Source organism: Schistocerca americana, chromosome 9 (assembly GCF_021461395.2).
Source record: "Schistocerca americana isolate TAMUIC-IGC-003095 chromosome 9, iqSchAmer2.1, whole genome shotgun sequence".
In the NCBI taxonomy this organism is placed as follows: Eukaryota; Metazoa; Arthropoda; class Insecta; order Orthoptera; family Acrididae; genus Schistocerca; species Schistocerca americana.
Window position 1 is genome coordinate 8553300 of NC_060127.1, and position 18414 is coordinate 8571713.

Consider the following 18414-nt stretch of genomic DNA (forward strand, 5'->3'; position numbering starts at 1 on the left):
TGGGCCTCGGTTGGCGGTCATATTCTCCGGATCTGAACACATGCAACTCCTTTTTGTGGGGCTATATTAAAGACAAGATGTACAGTAATAACCACAAAACCACTGCTGAGTTGGAAACAGCCGTTCAGGAGGTCATCGGCAGCGTCGATGTTTCGACACTTTAGCAGGTCACGCAGAATTTCCCTATTCGTCTGCGCCACATCATCGACACTGATGGCAAGCATATCGATCATGTCATAATCTAAATCCAATCTTTGTGGTACGGAATTTTCCGTTATAATTTTTCAATGTCGCTTTACTGCTCAATGCTGTGCGCTGGTTTCAGAAATCTGCAAAAATGTTTGGCAAGACACAAGACACGCGAAAATACACTTCAGGGTCAGGATTTTCTTTCCATGTTCAGTTGCGTATTTCCTTCAGGCGCCAGGTTGCATTCAGGGTAGCACTGCATTTTTATAGAAACAGTCAGCATCAGTTCGTAGGCAGTGTTGAGCAAATCACATTAGGCCTTGGCATAACTCAGTGTAGTCCGACGTTTGAACGGGTACACAGCAATTAGTTCGTTTCGTAATCATTATTGAGCAGTTTTGGTAGACAGTTTCATGAAGATTCATTCAGTTAGAAGCAGACAATCGGTTAAGGTACAAACGTTCATAGTATCTATTGACTTAGGAAAAAGTGTTCTTCAACATAAAGTGGTACAAGATGTTGTAAACTTTCAGCGAAGTAGTCGTAAGCTGTAGGGATAGACAGTTGATATACAATATGTACAAAAACGAAGAGGGGAAAATGAGAATTGGAAGCCAAGAGCGAAGTGCTCAGATTAGAAAGGGTGTAATACAGGGATTTAGCCTTTCGTTCCCACTGTTCCATCTTCACGTCGAAAAAGCAATGACAAAATTCAGGAGTGAAACTGAAACTCAGGGTGCAAGGACAGCGCTGACTAAGACTCGCTGATGACACAGCCATCCCCAGAGATGGAGGCCTGCAAGACCAGTCTAATGAGCACGTACTACAGCTTGAAAAGAATATACGGAAGTGTTGAGGGGTAGCAGAATTGTGATCAACAACTTATCAAAAATGTGATGCAGGAGGTAGACGAAGTTGTGGAATTCTCCTACCTAGGGAGCAGAAGCAAGGGGGAGAAGTAATGCAGAATGGCACAGGCAAAGACAACATTCGTAGCCAAAATAAGTCTGCTAGTATCAAGCATTGGCCTTAATTTGGGGAATAAACATCTTTGAACGTACGTTTCCAGCAAAGTGACGTTTAGAAATGAAGCGCAGTCTGAGAGAAAACAGTAAAAGAAGAGTATCGACGCATTCGAGATATATATGTTTGACACTGGGTCAATCGTTGGGACTGATCTGAAGGTTACATTACTCTTGAAGAATCAAGTTTTCCAAGGTCGCTAGTAATTCATTTTATTACTATTACCGGTTTCGGCAGATCTATACTGTCATCATTAGATGATGTTAAAAAATCCGACGATGACAACGTAGATCTGTCGAAACTGGTAACAGTAATAAAAAGAATCACTAGAGATCTTGGTAAACTTGATTCTTCAAGAATATTATGTTCAAGATATACTTCCTTAGAAGGGTGGTGAAAATTTATAATATGAAATGAGGGGATTCTGTGCGGATTCGGCGAGGAAGATAATATGAGGAAAGCATCGAGACACGAAGGGATATGATAATAGGACATGTGTTAAGGCATCAGCGATTGACATGCACGGTACTTGAGGCTGTAGAGGTTAAAAACTGTAGAGGCCGACACAGAGTGGAATATGTCCAATATACACTACTGGCCATTAAAATTGCTACACCAAGAAGAAATGTAGATGATAAACGGGTATTCATTGGACAAATCTACTATACTAAAACTGACATTTGATTACATTTTGAAGCAATTTGGTTTCATAGATCCTGAGAAATCAGTACCCAGAACAACCACCTCTGGCCGTAATAACGGCCTTGATGCGCCTGGGCATTGAGTCAAACAGAGCTTGATTGGGAGTAAAGGTACAGCTGCCCATGCAGCTTCAACACAATACCACAGTTCATCAAGGGGAGTGACTGGCGTATTGTGACGAGCCAGTTGCTCGGCCACCATTGACCAGACATTTTCAATTCGTGAGAGATCTGGAGAATGTGCTGGCCAGGGCTGCAGTCGAACATTTTCTGTATCCAGAAAGGCCCGTACAGGACAGGGAACATGCGGTCGTGCATTATCCTGCTGAAATGTAGGGTTCCGGGTCGTAACGCATCTGAAATGTAATGTCCACTGTTCAAAGTGCCGTCAATGTGAACAAGAGGTGACCGAGACGTGTAACCAATGGCACCCCATACCATCACGCCGGGTGATACGCCTGTATGGCGATGACGAATACACGCTTCCAATGTGCGTTCACCGCGATATCGCCAAACACAGATGCGACCATCACGAACCTGTAAAAAGAACCTGGATTCATCCGAAAAAATGACGTTTGCCATTCGTGCACCTAGGTTGGTCGTTGAGTACACCATCGCAGGCATTCCTGTCTGTGATGCAGCGTCAAGGGTAACCGCAGCTACGGTCTCCGAGCTGATAGTCCATGCTGCTGTAACGTCGTCAAACTGTTCGTGCAGATGGTTGTTGTCTTGCAAATGTCCCCATCTGTCGACTCAGGGATCGAGACGTGGCTCCACGATCCGTTACAGCCATGTGGATAAGATGCCTGTCATCTCGACTGCTAGTGATACGAGGCCGTTGGGATCCAGCACGGCGTTCCGTATTACCCTCCTGAACCCACCGATTGCATATTCTGCTAACAGTGATTGGATCTCGACCAACGCGAGCAGCCATGTCGCGATACGATAAACCGCAATCGCGATAGGCTACAATGCGACCTTTATGAATGTCGGAAACGTGATGGTACGCATTTCTCCTCCCTACACGAAGCATCACAACAACGTCTCACCAGGCAACGCCGGTCAACAGCTGTTTGTGTATGAGAAATCGGTTGGAAACTTTCCTCATCTCAGCACGTTGTAGGTGTCGCCACCGGCGCCAACCTTGTGTGAATGCTGTGAAAAGGTAATTTTTTGCATATCACAGCATCTTCTTCCTGTCGGTTAAACTTCGCGCCTGTAGCACGTCATCTTCGTGGTGTAGCAATTTTAATGGCCAATAGTCTATAACTGCGGTCGTCGTTGCTACAGATCAATTTGTGGCAGGTCACATCGAAGGAGTCAGAAGACTGATTAAAAGGAAAACTGAGAAAAAATAATGAGGCCTCCTTTCATAGCGTGTGCCACGCACTGACGCAGGATATGCTTGCTTTGCTGCTTCCAGTCCCAAATTCCCGTCGAGTGAATCCGCGGAGTTTGAAGCCAGCATGTCACACACACGTCCTGCCTGACCGTAGTCTCACCGTCGCTTTTCGGGACGGTCACGGGATCGACTCCCTCCCGGGTCGCTACGAATAGTGTGGTTCATGCTGTGCCATTGTCAACCGTAGCGGCCATTTCTCTCCGTTCGCTGACGACTGCTGCCAAACCCGTTCATCCCGTCGTTGTTCCTTTTCCATGAGATCCAGTCATACAGCAGCCGTGGACGAGAGCAAAGTTTCCATTTCCATTCGCACACAGAACTTTGCAGTGTTTTGGACAACACTGCGGCCCGTACAGAGCCACCGTCCGGATGACGGATCTACAAACTTCCCCGTCAGTGCGGTCGACCGCTTGCTACAGAATTACTTCACGTCCAAGAGTTGTGATGGCTGGTGCTGCCTCCATTTGACCAACCTGCGCTGACATCATTCATTGTGGGAGGACGCTGACACTTTCCCAGGTGGATGAAAGAGTAAAGTATGCACGGTGTAACGGAAATCAAGCGTTACTGCAGCGTGGCCCCGGTAACTGCTTGTTAACGGCGTCTGCTGTTCCGGCGTAAAGTCAAGCGCCGGCACGCCGGTCTGAAAAGTTACGGCAGAGGGGGCTGTGAAGAAGAAGTTAGCCAACTGCACGCGAACCGACCCCTCTCTAGGACGACAACGTGACGGCAGCGTCCTCTACGCGAAGACAACACAAGCGCTGCACACGACTGGTCGTGGCCCAGTTCTCCCAGTTCTGGGAGTTCTACAGAAGCGGTAAGACCAGCCACCTACATAGCAGCATCCACTGTATTACTTCTCTCGTATTCAGGAGAAATAAAACTGGCGTTCTACGGATCGGAGCGTGGAATGTCAGATCCCTTAATCGGGCAGGTAGGTTAGAAAATTCAAAAAGGGAAATGGATAGGTTAAAGTTAGATATAGTGGGAATTAGTGAGGTTCGGTGGCAGGAGGAACAAGACTTTTGGTCTGGTGATTACAGGGTTATAAATACAAAATCAAATAGAGGTAATGCAGGAGTAGGTTTAATAGTGAATAAAAAAATAGGAATGCGGGTTAGCTACTACAAACAGCATAGTGAACGCATTATTGTGGCCAAGATAGAGACAAAGCCCATGCCTACTACAGTAGTACAAGTTTATATGCCAACTAGCTCTGCAGATGATGAAGAAATTGATGAAATGTATGACGAGATAAAAGAAAGCTAACACTTGGTTCAAGAATCATAAAAGAAGGTTGTATACCTGGAAGAATCCTGGAGATACTAAAAGGTAACAGATAGATTATATAATGGTAAGACAGAGATTTAGGAACCAGGTTTTAAATTGTAAGACATTTCCAGGGGCAGATGTGGATTCTGACCACAATCTATTATTTATGAACTGCAGATTGAAACTGAAGAAACTGCAAAAAGGTGGGAATTTAAGGAGATGGGACCTGGATAAACTGAAAGAACCAGACGTTGTAGAGAGTTTCAGGGAGAGCATAAGGGAACAATTGACAGGAATGGGGGAAAGAAATACAGTAGAAGAAGAATGGGTAGCTCTGAGGGATGAAGTAGTGAAGGCAGCAGACGATCAAGTAGGTAAAAAGACGAGGGCTAGTAGAAATCCTTGGGTAACCGAAGAAAAATTGAATTTAATTGATGAAAGGAGAAAATATAAAAATGCAATAAATGAAGCAGGCAAAAAGGAATACAAACGTCTCAAAAATGAGATCGACAGGAAGTGCAAAATGGCTAAGCAGGGATGGCTAGAGGACAAATGTAAGGATCTAGAGGTTTGTCTCACTAGGGGTAAGATAGATACTGCCTACAGGAAAATTAAAGAGACCTTTGGAGAGAAGAGAACCACTTGTATGAATATCAAGAGCTCAGATGGCAACCCAGTTCTAAGCAAAGAAGGGAAGGCAGAACGGTGGAAGGAGTATATAGAGGGTTTATACCAGGGCGATGTACTTGAGGACAATAATATGGAAATGGAAGAGGAGGTAGATGAAGAGGAAATGGGAGATACGATACTGCGTGAAGAGTTTGACAGAGCACTGAAACACCTGAGTCGAAACAAGGCCCCGGGAGTAGACTACATTCCATTAGATCTGCTGACGGCCTTGGGAGAGCCAGTCCTGACAAAACTCTACCATCTGGTGAGCAAGATGTATGAGACAGGCAAAATACCCTCAGACTTCAAGAAGAATATAATAATTCCAATCCCAAAGAAAGCAGGTGTTCACAGATGTGAAAATTACCGAACTATCAGTTTAATAAGTCACAGCTGCAACAAAATACTAACGCGAATTCTTTACAGACGAATGGAAAAACTGGTAGAAGCGGACCTCGGGGAAGATCAGTTTGGATTCCGTAGAAAAGTTGGAACACGTGAGGCAATACTAACCTTACGACTTATCTTAGAGGAAAGATTAAGAAAAGGCAAACCTACGTTTCTAGCATTTGTAGACTTAGAGAAAGCTTTTGACACTGTTGTCTGGAATACTCTCTTTCACATTCTAAAGGTGGCAGGGGTAAAATACAGGGAGCGAAAGGCTATTTACAATTTGTACAGAAACCAGATGGCAGTTATAAGAGTCGAGGGACATGAAAGGGAAGCAGTGGTTGGGAAGGGAGTGAGACAGGGTTGTAGCCTCTCCCCGATGTTATTCAATCTGTATATTGAGCAAGCAGTAATGGAAACAAAAGAAATATTCGGAGTAGGTATTAAAATTCATGGAGAATAAGTAAAAACTTTGAGGTTCGCCGATGACATTGTAATTCTGTCAGAGACAGCAAAGGACTTGGAAGAGCGGTTGAACGGAATGGACAGTGTCTTGAAAGGAGGGTATAAGATGAACATCAACAAAAGCTAAACGAGGATAATGGAATGTAGTCAAATTAAATCGGGTGATGCTGAGGGAATTAGATTAGGAAATGAGACACTTAAAGTAGTAAAGGAGTTTTGCTATTTAGGGAGTAAAATAACTGATGATGGCCGAAGCAGAGAGGATATAAAATGTAGACTGGCAATGGCAAGGAAATCGTTTCTGAAGAAGAGAAATTTCTTAACATCGAGTGTAGATTTAAGTGTCAGGAAGTCGTTTCTGAAAGTATTTGTATGGAGTGTAGCCATGTATGGAAGTGAAACATGGACGATAACTAGTATGGACAAGAAGAGAATAGAATCTTTCGAAATGTGGTGCTACAGAAGAATGCTGAAGATAAGGTGGGTAGATCACGTAACTAATGAGGAGGTGTTGAAAAGGATTGGGGAGAAGAGAAGTTTGTGGCAGAACTTGACTAGAAGAAGGGATCGGTTGGTAGGACACGTTTTGAGGCATCAAGGGATCACAAATTTAGCATTGGAGGGCAGCGTGGAGGGTAAAAATCGTAGAGGGAGACCAAGAGATGAATACACTAAGCAGATTCAGAAGGATGTAGGTTGCAGTAGGTACTGGGAGATGAAGAAGCTTGCACAGGATAGAGTAGCATGGAGAGCTGCATCAAACCAGTCTCAGGACTGAAGACCACAACAACAACAACATACAGAGTGTTACGAAAAGGTACGGCAAAACTTTCAGAAACATTCCTCACACACAAAGAAAGAAAAGATGTTATGTGGACATGTGTCCGGAAAGGCTTACTTTCCATGTTAGAGCTCATTTTAGTTTCGTCAGTATGTACTGTACTTCCTCGATTCACCGCCAGTTGGCCCAATTGATGGAAGGTGATGTTGACTTCGGTGCTACTGTTGACATGCGACTCATTGCTCTACAGTACTAGCATCAAGCACATCAGTACGTAGCATCAACAGGTTAGTGTTCATCACCAATATGGTTTTGCAGTCAGTGCAATGTTCACAAATGCGGAGTTGGCAGATGCCCATTTGATGTATGGATTAGCACGGGGCAATAGCCGTGGCGCGGTACGTTTTTATCGAGACAGATTTCCAGAACGAAGGTGTCCGGACAGGAAGACGATCGAAGCAATTGATCGGCGTCTTAAGGAGCACGGAACATTCCAGCCTGTATCTCGCGACTGGGTAAGACCTAGAACGACGAGGACACCTGCAATGGACGAGGCAATTCTTCGTGCAGTTGACGATAACCCTAATGTCAGCGTCAGAGAAGTTGCTGCTGTACAAGGTAACGTTGACCACGTCACTGTATGGAGAGTGCTACGGGAGAACCAGTTGTTTCCGTACCATGTACAGCGTGTGCAGGCACTATCAGCAGCTGATTGGCCTCCACGGGTACACTTCTGCGAATGGTTCATCCGACAATGTGTCAATCCTCAGTTCAGTGCAAACGTTCTCTTTGCGGATGAGGCTTCATTCCAACGTGATCAAATTGTAAATTTTCACAATCAACATGTGTGGGCTGACGAGAATCCGCAGGCAATTGTGTAATCACGTCATCAACACAGATTTTCTGTGAACGTTTGGGCAGGCATTGTTGGTGATGTCTTGATTCGGCCCCATGTTCTTCCACCTACGCTCAATGGAGCACGTTATCATGATTTCATACGCGATACTCTACCTGTGCTGGTAGAACATGTGCCTTTACAAGTACGACACAACATGTGGTTCACGTACGATGGAGCTCCTGCACATTTCAGTCGAAGTGTTCGTACGCTTCTCAACAACAGATTCGGTGACCGATGGGTTGGCAGAGGCGGACCAATTCCATGGCCTCCACGCTCTCCTGACCTCAACCCTCTTGACTTTCATTTATGGGGACATTTGAAAGCTCTTGTTTACGCAACCCCGGTAACAAATGTAGAAACTCTTCGTGCTCGTATTGTAGACGGCTGTGATACAATACGCCATTCTCCAGGGCTGCATCATCACATCAGGGATTCCATGCGACGGAGGGTGGATGCATGTATCCTCGCTAACGGAGGACATTTTGAACATTTCCTGTAACAAAGTGTTTGAAGTCACGCTGGTACGTTCTGTTGCTGTGTGTTGCCATTTCACGATTAATATGATCTGAAGAGAAGTAATAAAATGAGCTCTAACATGGAAAGTAAGCGTTTCCGGACACATGTCCACATAACATATTTTCTTTCTTTGTGTTTGTGGAATGTTTCCTGAAGTTTGGCCGTACCTTTTTGTAACACCCTGTATACGATGGTTGGAAATTAAATAGCGGCACCTATTTATTCACAACCGATACAAAAGATCTACATGTTTTCACCTGTTACTGTTCTTCAGAGTAGTCACCAGCGTTGTGTAGAACCCGTTGCCAGCCATGTGGAAGGCGTAGTATACCGTTAGGAGAGCTTGTTCTGTTGATGGTGCGAATGGAGCGGTCTAAAGTTATGGTGATCCTCGTGTACGACTGTGATGGTGTTATCCTAACGCATTACGTTCCTCCACGGCAGACCGTCAGTGCACAGTATTGCTGTTCGTTTTTGGAGCATCACCTGCGACCAACTTCGCGAAAGAAGCGGCGACACTTTCTGCGCAACACACGCATCATTTTGGACGACAATGAGCGGGCGCATACAGCGCAAGCTGTGGCTGCTCTGTTCGGTCGATGGGACTGGGAAGTACTGTACCATCGACTTACGTCCTTGTGACTTTGATTTGATTCCGAAGATGAAGTAACCATTTCGTGGCATTCGCTTTAGAACTGTTCCAAAGATTCGACGTAGTAGGCCGCTCCATTCGCACCATCAGCAGAACAGGCTCTGCTAACGGTATACTACTCCTTCCACATCGCTGACAAACGGGTTCTGCACAACGCTGGTGACTACTTTGAAGGACAGTAACAGGTGCAAACATGTAACTCTTTTGTATTGGTTGTGGATAAATGGTTGCCACTATTGAAGTTCCAACCTTCGTAGTGAATAGATTTGTTGTTTGTCTGTCGCCCTTTGCTCGCGACGCCTCTGTAATTCTCAAAGTTAAGTATTGTCATTTATTTTCTGTAATAAAATTCATTAATGCTATTTGCTTGAATTATTGTGTAGCGATCTGAGAAATCAGGTTTCCTAGGCACCCCATATTTGACGAGTAGGCAAGATGCAACATCTACCATACATTCTTTTTAAGAGATTTGCAGGTAAACCAAAGCAACATTTCATCATCTTCATTATAAATTTTCGGCACACACATTCTTAAATACTTCTTCTGTCTGTAAATGATTTGAATTCATTCGAGTCTTTGGTCATTATCATTAGTCATAATAATTGTCCCTGTTGATCCCTATTTATATTTTTTATAAGTTTCGCATACTAATGTGTTTCGACCACAGCCGTCATCAGAATCACAATTAAAACCTGGATGCGCTGTGTCTTGTGAGTTACCACCTACTTTTGCACCACAGATTAATCTATGGTGATACAACTGTACACGAGAACTGACAAGGTACAGAACATCGAGATGTTAAACGTGCTTCTGATGACAGGTGAAGGCGAAACGCGATAGGCTGCATAACTTATAAAAAAGAATAAAAATGGTCGAGACTGACAGTTATTCAGTCATCAGCCAGAACATTATCATCACCGACCTACTATCGATATAAACCCGTCCAGGTGATAGCAGCGTCACCTGGCGAGGAATGACTGCTAGTGAGACACACGCGCCGAGCATGTAGTATCGGAGAGTGTGCTGTCCATGTGTAGAATGGGGAAAGCGCGCTATCTATCTGAGCATGACTGAAGGCAGATTGTGATGGCCCGGAAGCTCGGCACGAGCATTTCGGAAACTGCACGGCTTCTCGGGTGCTCGAGGAGTGCTGTGGCGAGTGTCTTCAACGCGTGGCGAAACCGAGGTGAAGGCACGTCTACATAGGCGTAGGTATTTTCGTCAGGACGGACTAACACTCCTCTCTCGCTTACGACGACTTTACAGGCCGTCGCTGTGTCCATGCACGTGCGTCATCCATTGACTGTATGTTCACTTTACTTGCCCCCACATGATGCACTTGATGAAGCGGCCCTCACCAACCTTCTTACACAGCTCCCCCAGCCGTTCATTATTTGCGGTGATTTTAATGCCCACAATGTGCTTTGGGGCTCTGCAATTACCTGTCCCAGGGGTAGAGCAATTGAGAGGCTTCTCCTGTCATCCTGTACCTACTTGCTGAATGGGGGACAGAGCACTCACTTCTGCACAGCGAATGGGTCGTTCTCTGCCACTGATCTCTCGCTTTGCTCTCCAGCTCTTGCCGCCAGTGCTGAATGGGTCGATATCGTGGGGTTCGGCGGCCACCTCACATTTACAGATGTCGGATGTCTTAGGGTTGGCAGACTGGTAAAACAGGGCAGGCAGCGAACTGTGGTGGAACTAGAATCTGACCTGAGTGCTGGACAGAGTACAAGTGTGTCTGAACACGCAGTGCACCGAACACTCTTAATGATGGGCACCCACAGTCCTCAATCCATGCATGTGCCAATGTAAAAACCACGACATCGTCAACAATGACTGAGCTGGAAACGTGACTGTCGGCTATGGACGTTGGCGCAGTGGCAGAGCGTTGCACGGTCTAACGAATCCCGACTGATGACCTTAGCCCTTAAGTCCCATAACATTTCACACAGATTTCAACATTTTTTTGTTCTTTTAGTTTCATTCACTGCTACAAGAGACTTTCTGTTTGCGTGTGTGTGTGGGGGGGGGGGGGGGGGAGGGTTGGTGGGCGGGTGTGTGTGTGTGTGTGTGTGTGTGTGTGTGTGTGTGTGTGTGTGTGTGTGCGCGCGCGTGCTGTAAGTGCACTGCTGGATGTAACTGATCACTAAGTGGAAAATCAGACCTGTCAATGTATGACTCTGTCACAACTTGAATATCTAAGTTAAGGATGAAAAAGTGAGGACTGTTGGTGACTTAATCAAGCGAAAACCGGTTCGTTGTAAGCAAATATCAGTGGAACAAAATGCTGTATGTACCCTGTATACCCTGAAGTACAATTTCAGTCTTGGAATTATCAGTTTGCGTAGTTCCAAGTACGTACAAACAAATGTGCACTGGACACTCCAATAAACCTGTTTCAAATGTGACCTTTAAGTATGTCTGTGTGTGTAAATAAGTTAACTTTAAGAGGCAGCAAATGACTAGCTGAAAAGAACTAAGTAATCTGCTTATTACTTCAGAAGTTATTGTGATGTTACTGTGAAGCAAGACGGTCAATGTCTTCATGGAAAAATGTTGGCCGATGCCTCTGGAAACACGATTGGTTCAAATGGCTCTGAGCACTATGGGACTTCGCATCTGAGGTCATCAGTCCCCCTAGAACTTAGAACTACTTAAACTTAACTAACCTAAGGACATCACACACATCCATGCCCGAGGCAGGATACGAACCTGCAACACTAGCAGTCGTGCGGTTCCGGACTGAAGCCCTTACAACTGCTCGGTCACCGCGGCCGGCGAAACACAGTTGTTCCAAGGAAACCGACGGCCACTTGTGTGTCCGTTCAGGGCTCCAAAAATACGGAAATCGCATGGGGAGAGCTGGGGAGACTGTGTGGAGCACGTGTATAATGTCTTCCCGGTGAAACTTCTGCAACGGGGTCGAAACAGCCTTGCCAACATTTCCGTTGAGCGTTAACCTGAAACCTAATGATTCCTTTTATAGTACAATACGAGAATTCAGCTGCGAAGCCGTCACACATCTCTCCCCATGTAATTTTCGTATTGTTGCAGTCCTGAACAGAGACATTCGTGGTCGTAGATTTGCTTCGGACCGAAAACATTTTTCAGCGAAAGCAATGACCGTCTTGTCTCACACTGGTGTAAAGGTATTAACTGTTATGGCGATTACTTTTTAAATAATAAACAGTTTACTTAATTTTTTCCATCTGTATTTTTTCATTTGACTGCTCCCCTCATACGCTTCTCTATATACCAAATTTATCTATTTAGTACTGCAGAGAAAATCACGAGTACGTGGGGAAATTACAACTAAAATACATTCATTGACTGGAAGAAGGATCGAAACGTGCTGTTAGGCCACCAAACGGATTTTGCTATCTCACTGCTTCTGGATTTTTCAAGTATAGGTTAAGGAGAGCTAGGTTGACACACGCTCCTCCTTTCCCGCAAACACTCTGTGTCGTTCAGTTACGAAATCTGCATCGTGAACGGTAAGAATTACTGAAAACACTATCACGTCTTGTTATATAGTGAACACTACTCTACTATCAGATTTATGTCTTGACGCCGGCCGGTGTGGCCGAGCGGCTCTAGGCGCTTCAGTCTGGAACTGCGCGACCGCTACGGTAGCAGGTTCGAATCCTGCCACGGGAATGGATGTGTGTGATGTCCTTAGGTTAGTTAGGTTTAACTAGTTCTAAGTTCTAGGGGACTGGTGACCTCAGATGCTAACGAGAAATTCTACATTTGACGTATAAACATGTAACCATTTAGGTAGTCCTCCATGAATGAGAGAAGTCATTAGCAAATTTCTTTGTTGCGTATTGCAGTATGCTGAGGTATTTCGAATTATCACTTAATTTATTTACTGAATCTACATTCACTGTTTCGTGTTATACCACATAAATCTAAAAACTTGCTGAAACAGTAACACTATAAAATCGGCTGGAAACTTGAAACTATGTACTGCAAATCGAGACAAAAGAAAAGAACGTGGATCATCAGCAAAGAAGCTCATTAAAATTGAGATGGCGTAACTGCCGCGTTATTTTATGAAATACTTAAACTTGTACGGCCGGAACGTGTGTGACGTTAAGTATTTTATATAGGATGAAAAGTATTTAAACCGACAAACTCTGGGAGGTTGTAGGGGACATCAGATATTTTTCCCTAATGTCATTTTTTCCTATGAGGATTATTTAAACCGGTGGAGGCCGTATTACGCTCTTCAGTTGTTAGAGGGCATATCACGCTCTTCAATTGTAGGCAGTTGCTGTCCAGCAGTGTAGTAGTGCATTGTCTCTGTTTACTAATGGAGCGATACACCTGGAGTGAGTACGCTGATATGGTTGGTGTGTACTACGTAGCGCACCACAACGGACGAGCTGCACAGCGGGTTTATCAACAACAATATCCTAATCGCCGTATCCCGCATCATACGACCTTTGCTGCTGTGTACCAACGTCTGCTTGAGACCGGGTCATTTGGCAGATTACCTGGACAGGGACGCCGTCGCACGATGAGAACGCTGCAATTTGAGGAAGCTGTCTTGCAGCATGTGGAGCGGCATCCTTCAATCAGCAATCGTGAAACTGCACGTAACATGGGGACGAATCAGACGAATGTAAGAACAGTCCTTTGAGAGCAATTTTTACGTCCATTTCACTTACAGAGTGTCCACGACGTGGAACCAGTTGATTATCCACCCAGAGCACAGTTTTCGCAGTGCTACCTGGAACAGTGTGAAATGCATCCTACATTTCCATCCTCTGTGTTGTTTACCGATGAAGCAACGTTCGGGCGTGGTGGAGTCTTCAACATGCACAATTTGCATGTTTGGAGTGAGGATAACCCGCATGTCACAGTTACTAGCTCTCGTCAAGTGCGGTTCTTCGTTAATGTGTGGGTCGGTGTTGTTGGGGACTGTTTAATTGGGCCGTATCTCTTACCTAGGCCATTGAATGGCAGGCAATATTACAATTTTCTCGCCAGAGCATTGCCAGAATTGCTGGAAGACGTCCCGCTCACAACAAGACAACGCATGTGGTTCCAACATGACGGGGCGCCGGCACATTTCAGTCGTCGTGTGCGTCGATTCCTGGACCGACGGTTCCCAGAAACATGGATTGGCAGAGGCGGTCCTGTACCATGGCCTGCTCGATCCCCAGATATATCCCCTCTGGACTTTTTTGTGTGAGGAGAGATGCGCAACCTTGTTTACACAACTCCTGTTGCTCCCCGGATAGTAGCAGCAGCAGGAACAATTCAGGATACTCCTGGAGTTTTTGCCCGTGTCAGACAGAACATGATCCGACGGTGTAACCTTTGTTTACGAGTCGATGGAGGCATTTTTGAAAATCTACTGTAATTGAAATTGGGTTGTGTTAATGTGTTGTCTATTGGTCATAAAAAATGGAGAAGTGTTTGTTGGTTTAATTAATCTTCCTCTACCGGTTTAAATACTCCTCATAGGAAAAAATGACAGTAGGGAAAGATGCTTGTTTTGATGTCCCCTACAACCTCCCAGAGTTTGTCGGATTAAATACGTTTCACCCTGTATGATGACACGGTGGCACACCCACAAAGGAAGGATTTAATGAGAGGGTGGCAGGCAGTGGAAGGTTACGTATGTGTGTAAGGAAAGTAAGTGGTATTCGTTGTGCAGTTGTACATTTATTGTTTAATACAGAGCACGTTTATGACTCTCGGCAGGTGGTCCGTCCTCTTAAGCTGAAGATCGCAGAATTTTGATCGTGCAGACGTGCGGCCCGCGGCGTTGGCACCTCCGCAGCGGGTGTCGGTGTGAGCCTGCTGGAGAGGCGGCAGAGCCAGGCGGGATGGCAGCGAGGCAGGCTCCAGGGGCCTCGCAGGCGGCGGCTGCCACGACTCTAGTAGCCGCCGTCTGTACCGCCGGAGCGCCTGCTCTCCGACTTCTGCAACACGCAACACACACAGCACAGCACAGCACGGGGTCGCCTCCAGCACTCTACTGCCACACCTACGACAACAACCGTCACTCGACAAGGCGGACCACTGGCGGTATAGCTGCCTTGCTCACGTGACCAGCGACAGGGCCGAGTTCTGAGTTACACTGACAAGGAAAGGGCCTCAGACACGGCAAACCGATTCGGCCCACATTTGTTGGTTGCTTGTGCATAACCTGAAATGAAAGACTCTCCCAAAACAGAATGGTCCAATCCGACACTTCGAAACCTACCTGGAAATTTTTTAAACAGGAAGAAGACACCGAAAGGTATACAATGTGTAAATTTTAATCGCTAAGACACACTCCAAGTACTTCTTTAAAAAAAAGTTGAAAACACGCAAATTCGTAGCTCGCCAGGCAGCTGAGGAAATATGTGCTCCTACTACAGCCGTAGCTGACAGCGCATGCGCAGTACGGCAGGCACATATCCTTAACTGACGGCGCGTTGGTAAACAGGTAGCACGGCACAGTGCCATCGTAATTTGGTAATTTATAAAACGAATTTCAATTCCCATTGATAGGATGACTGACATACTTGTCCACAGTTACTGCTCATTCGAATTTGCAACTCATTTACTACCCACAATAATCAGCAGTTGCTTGTAGTATCGCTAAGTCTTAACAAATGAACGTGAAATTTCTCACACACAAACAGCAGTTGACCGGCGTTGCCTGCTGAAACGTTGTTGTGATGCCTCGTGTAAGGAGGAGGAATGCGTACCGTCACGTTTCCGACTTTGTGGTTTATCGTATCGCGACACTGCTGCTCGCGTTGGTCGAGATCCAATGACTGTTAGCAGAATATGGAATCGGTGGGCTCGGGAGGGTAATACGAAACGCCGTGCTGGATCCCAAGGGCCTCGTATCACTAGCAGTCGAGATGACAGGCATCTTATCCGCAAGGCTATAACGGATCGTGCAGCCACGTCTCGATCCCTGAGTCAACAGATGGGGCCATTTGCAAGACGACAACCATCTGCACGAACAGTTCGACGACGTTTGCAGCAGTATGGACTATCAGCTCGGAGACCATGGCTCCGGTTACCTTTGACACTGTACCACAGACAGTAGCGCCTGCTTTGGTGTACTCAACGACCAACCTGTGTCCACGAATGGCAAAACGTCATTTTTTCGGATGAATCCAGGTTCTGATTACAGCATCATGATGGTCGCATCCGTGTTTGGCGACATTGCGGTGAACGCATGCACATTGCAAGGGTGTATTCGTCATCGCCATACTGGCGTATCACCCGGCGTGATGGTATGTGGTGCATTGGTTACACGTCTCGGTCACCTCTTGTTCGCATTGACAGCACTTTGAACAGTGGACGTTACATTTCAGATGTGTTACGACCCGTGGCTCTGCCCTTCATTCGATGCCAGCGAAACCCTACATTTCAGCAGGATAATGCACGGCGGCATGTTGCAGGTCCTGTGCGGGCATTTCTGGATACAAAAAATACTCGACTGCTGTCCTGGCCAGCACATTATCCAGGTCTCTCACCAATTGAAAACGTCTGGTCAATGGTGGCAGAGCAACTGGCTCGTCACAATACGCCAGTCACTACTCTTGATGAATCAGTACTCTTGATGAACTGTGGTATCGTGTTGAAGCTGCATGGGCAGCTGTACCTGTACACGCTATCCAAGCTCTGTTTGACTCAATGCCCAGGCGTATCAAGGCCGTTATTACCGCCAGAGGTGGTTGTTCTGGGTACTGATTTCTCAGGATCTATGCTCCCAAATTACGTGAAAATGTAATGTCAGTTGTAGTATAATATATCTGTCCAATGAATACCCGTTTATCATCTGCATATCTTCTTGGTGTATCAATTTTAATGGCCAGTAGAGTAATTATTTTGTGTTTTCTTCATATAAGCCTGCTAATAGTATCTGCCTTTGAGCAGATTCCAGAGTTTCACAGTAAGCTGGTATCTACGTAGGTTGGGACTTCAATAGTGGCAACTATTTACTCACAACCGATAAAAAAGTGTTTCATGTTTTCACCTGTTACTAATCTTGACAGTAGTCACCAGTGTTGTGTAGAACCCGTTGCCCAGCGATGTGGAAGGCGTAGTATACCGTTAGCAGAGCCTGTTCTGTTGACGGTGCGAATGGAGCGGTCTACTGCCTGTCGAATCTCTGGAACAGTTCTGAAGCGAATGCCACGAAATGGTTCCTTCATCTTCGGAATCAAATCAAAGTCACGGGGACTTTCGTCCGGGGAGTATGGCGGATGGTACAGTACTTCCCAGTCCCATCGACCGAACAGAGCAGCCACAGCTTGCGCTGTTTGCGCCCGCGCATTGCCGTGCGTAATGATGGGTGGGTTGCGCAGAAAGAGTCGCCGCTTCTTTGGCAAAGCTGGTCGTTTTCGGAGCATCACCTGCCTGCTGAGATTTTTGGGAAACCTCAGGAAGAATTTTAGGACGGAACGCAACATTTGTGGTGGTTCTGATACGGTCTATGTTGAGACACAAAAGCACTTCTTTTAGTTTAGCAAAGGCCCCTGGTCGGACATGCTGTATCATTTGGCCAGTCCAAGTAGTGATATCTGTAATAAATGTGTTATTCACTTCAGGCCTAAATGAAAACTCAATACACGCTGCTCGAAGTGGCCATCGGAAAAATAATTTGGGAGCGTAACATCTTCTCCTCCATGCATGGGAATTTACAAGTCGCGCACTGGCTGCTTCTCCAATAGGGAAAAGAATATTATTAACTTTGGTTAGGATTGGCCAAAGGGTAGAGCAGAGTAGCTAGAGGGGAGACATAGCGCTCTTGGAGTCTTGTAATTGGCACAACCTTGTGGAGGTGGTTGTGTGGGTGCTATTTGCGGGTTTATCAAGGTTTGATGGAAAGTCTGAGAGGAGAAATGGGGCTTCTGATGCAGAATATGGTCTGGAGAGGAGATTCTGATCTTGAGTGTTAATGTGGGCGGGATGCACTTGGAACACTCGTCCTGAGCGTGACTTCGCACTGTCACTGATTTTGACTGGCGAGCCCGTGGTGAAGACTCAGCTCTACCGTCAGTTTAGACCTCAATCATGTCAGACAACTCACTGTGTCGAGAGCAATCTTATTTGTATCAGGTCTGCCACCGTGGCATCTGACCTCCTTGTGCGCACTGGCGTATAACTGATTCAAATTGGTCCATGGCGTGAGCGGTGAACGGGAGCGTCACACGCTGCGATCTGCACGAGCTTACAGGGCTCGATCTGAGGGTAACTGCGATCTGTCTAACATTTCGCCTGCCCGTCACTCTACATATTTCGTGCCCACACATTACAGGCAGGTGCCACAGCATCGCTACTCTGCAGAAGCTTGCTCCACGAGCGACACTCGAGACAGTGCCACGCGTTCAGAAAGGGATGTAGTATCGCTGCTCCATCTTGTTAGGGCGAACAGAATCACGGTCTCGCCTCCTGTTCTCAGCTTCATCGACGGAGTACAATTCTGGTGTG

At 46.0% G+C, this 18414-nt stretch overlaps 1 protein-coding gene across 1 annotated transcript in view; it reads right to left on the reverse strand.

Moving 5' to 3' along the window:
* Positions 1–14617: 14617 nt before the first annotated feature.
* LOC124551131 (GILT-like protein 1) overlaps positions 14618–18414 on the reverse strand; it is a 47684-nt gene continuing 43887 nt past the window's right edge. The window contains exon 6 of the mRNA XM_047126092.1: positions 14618–14897. Within this exon, the coding sequence (XP_046982048.1) occupies positions 14853–14897 (45 nt within the window). The 3' untranslated portion in view covers positions 14618–14852. The remainder of the gene's footprint in view (positions 14898–18414) is intronic.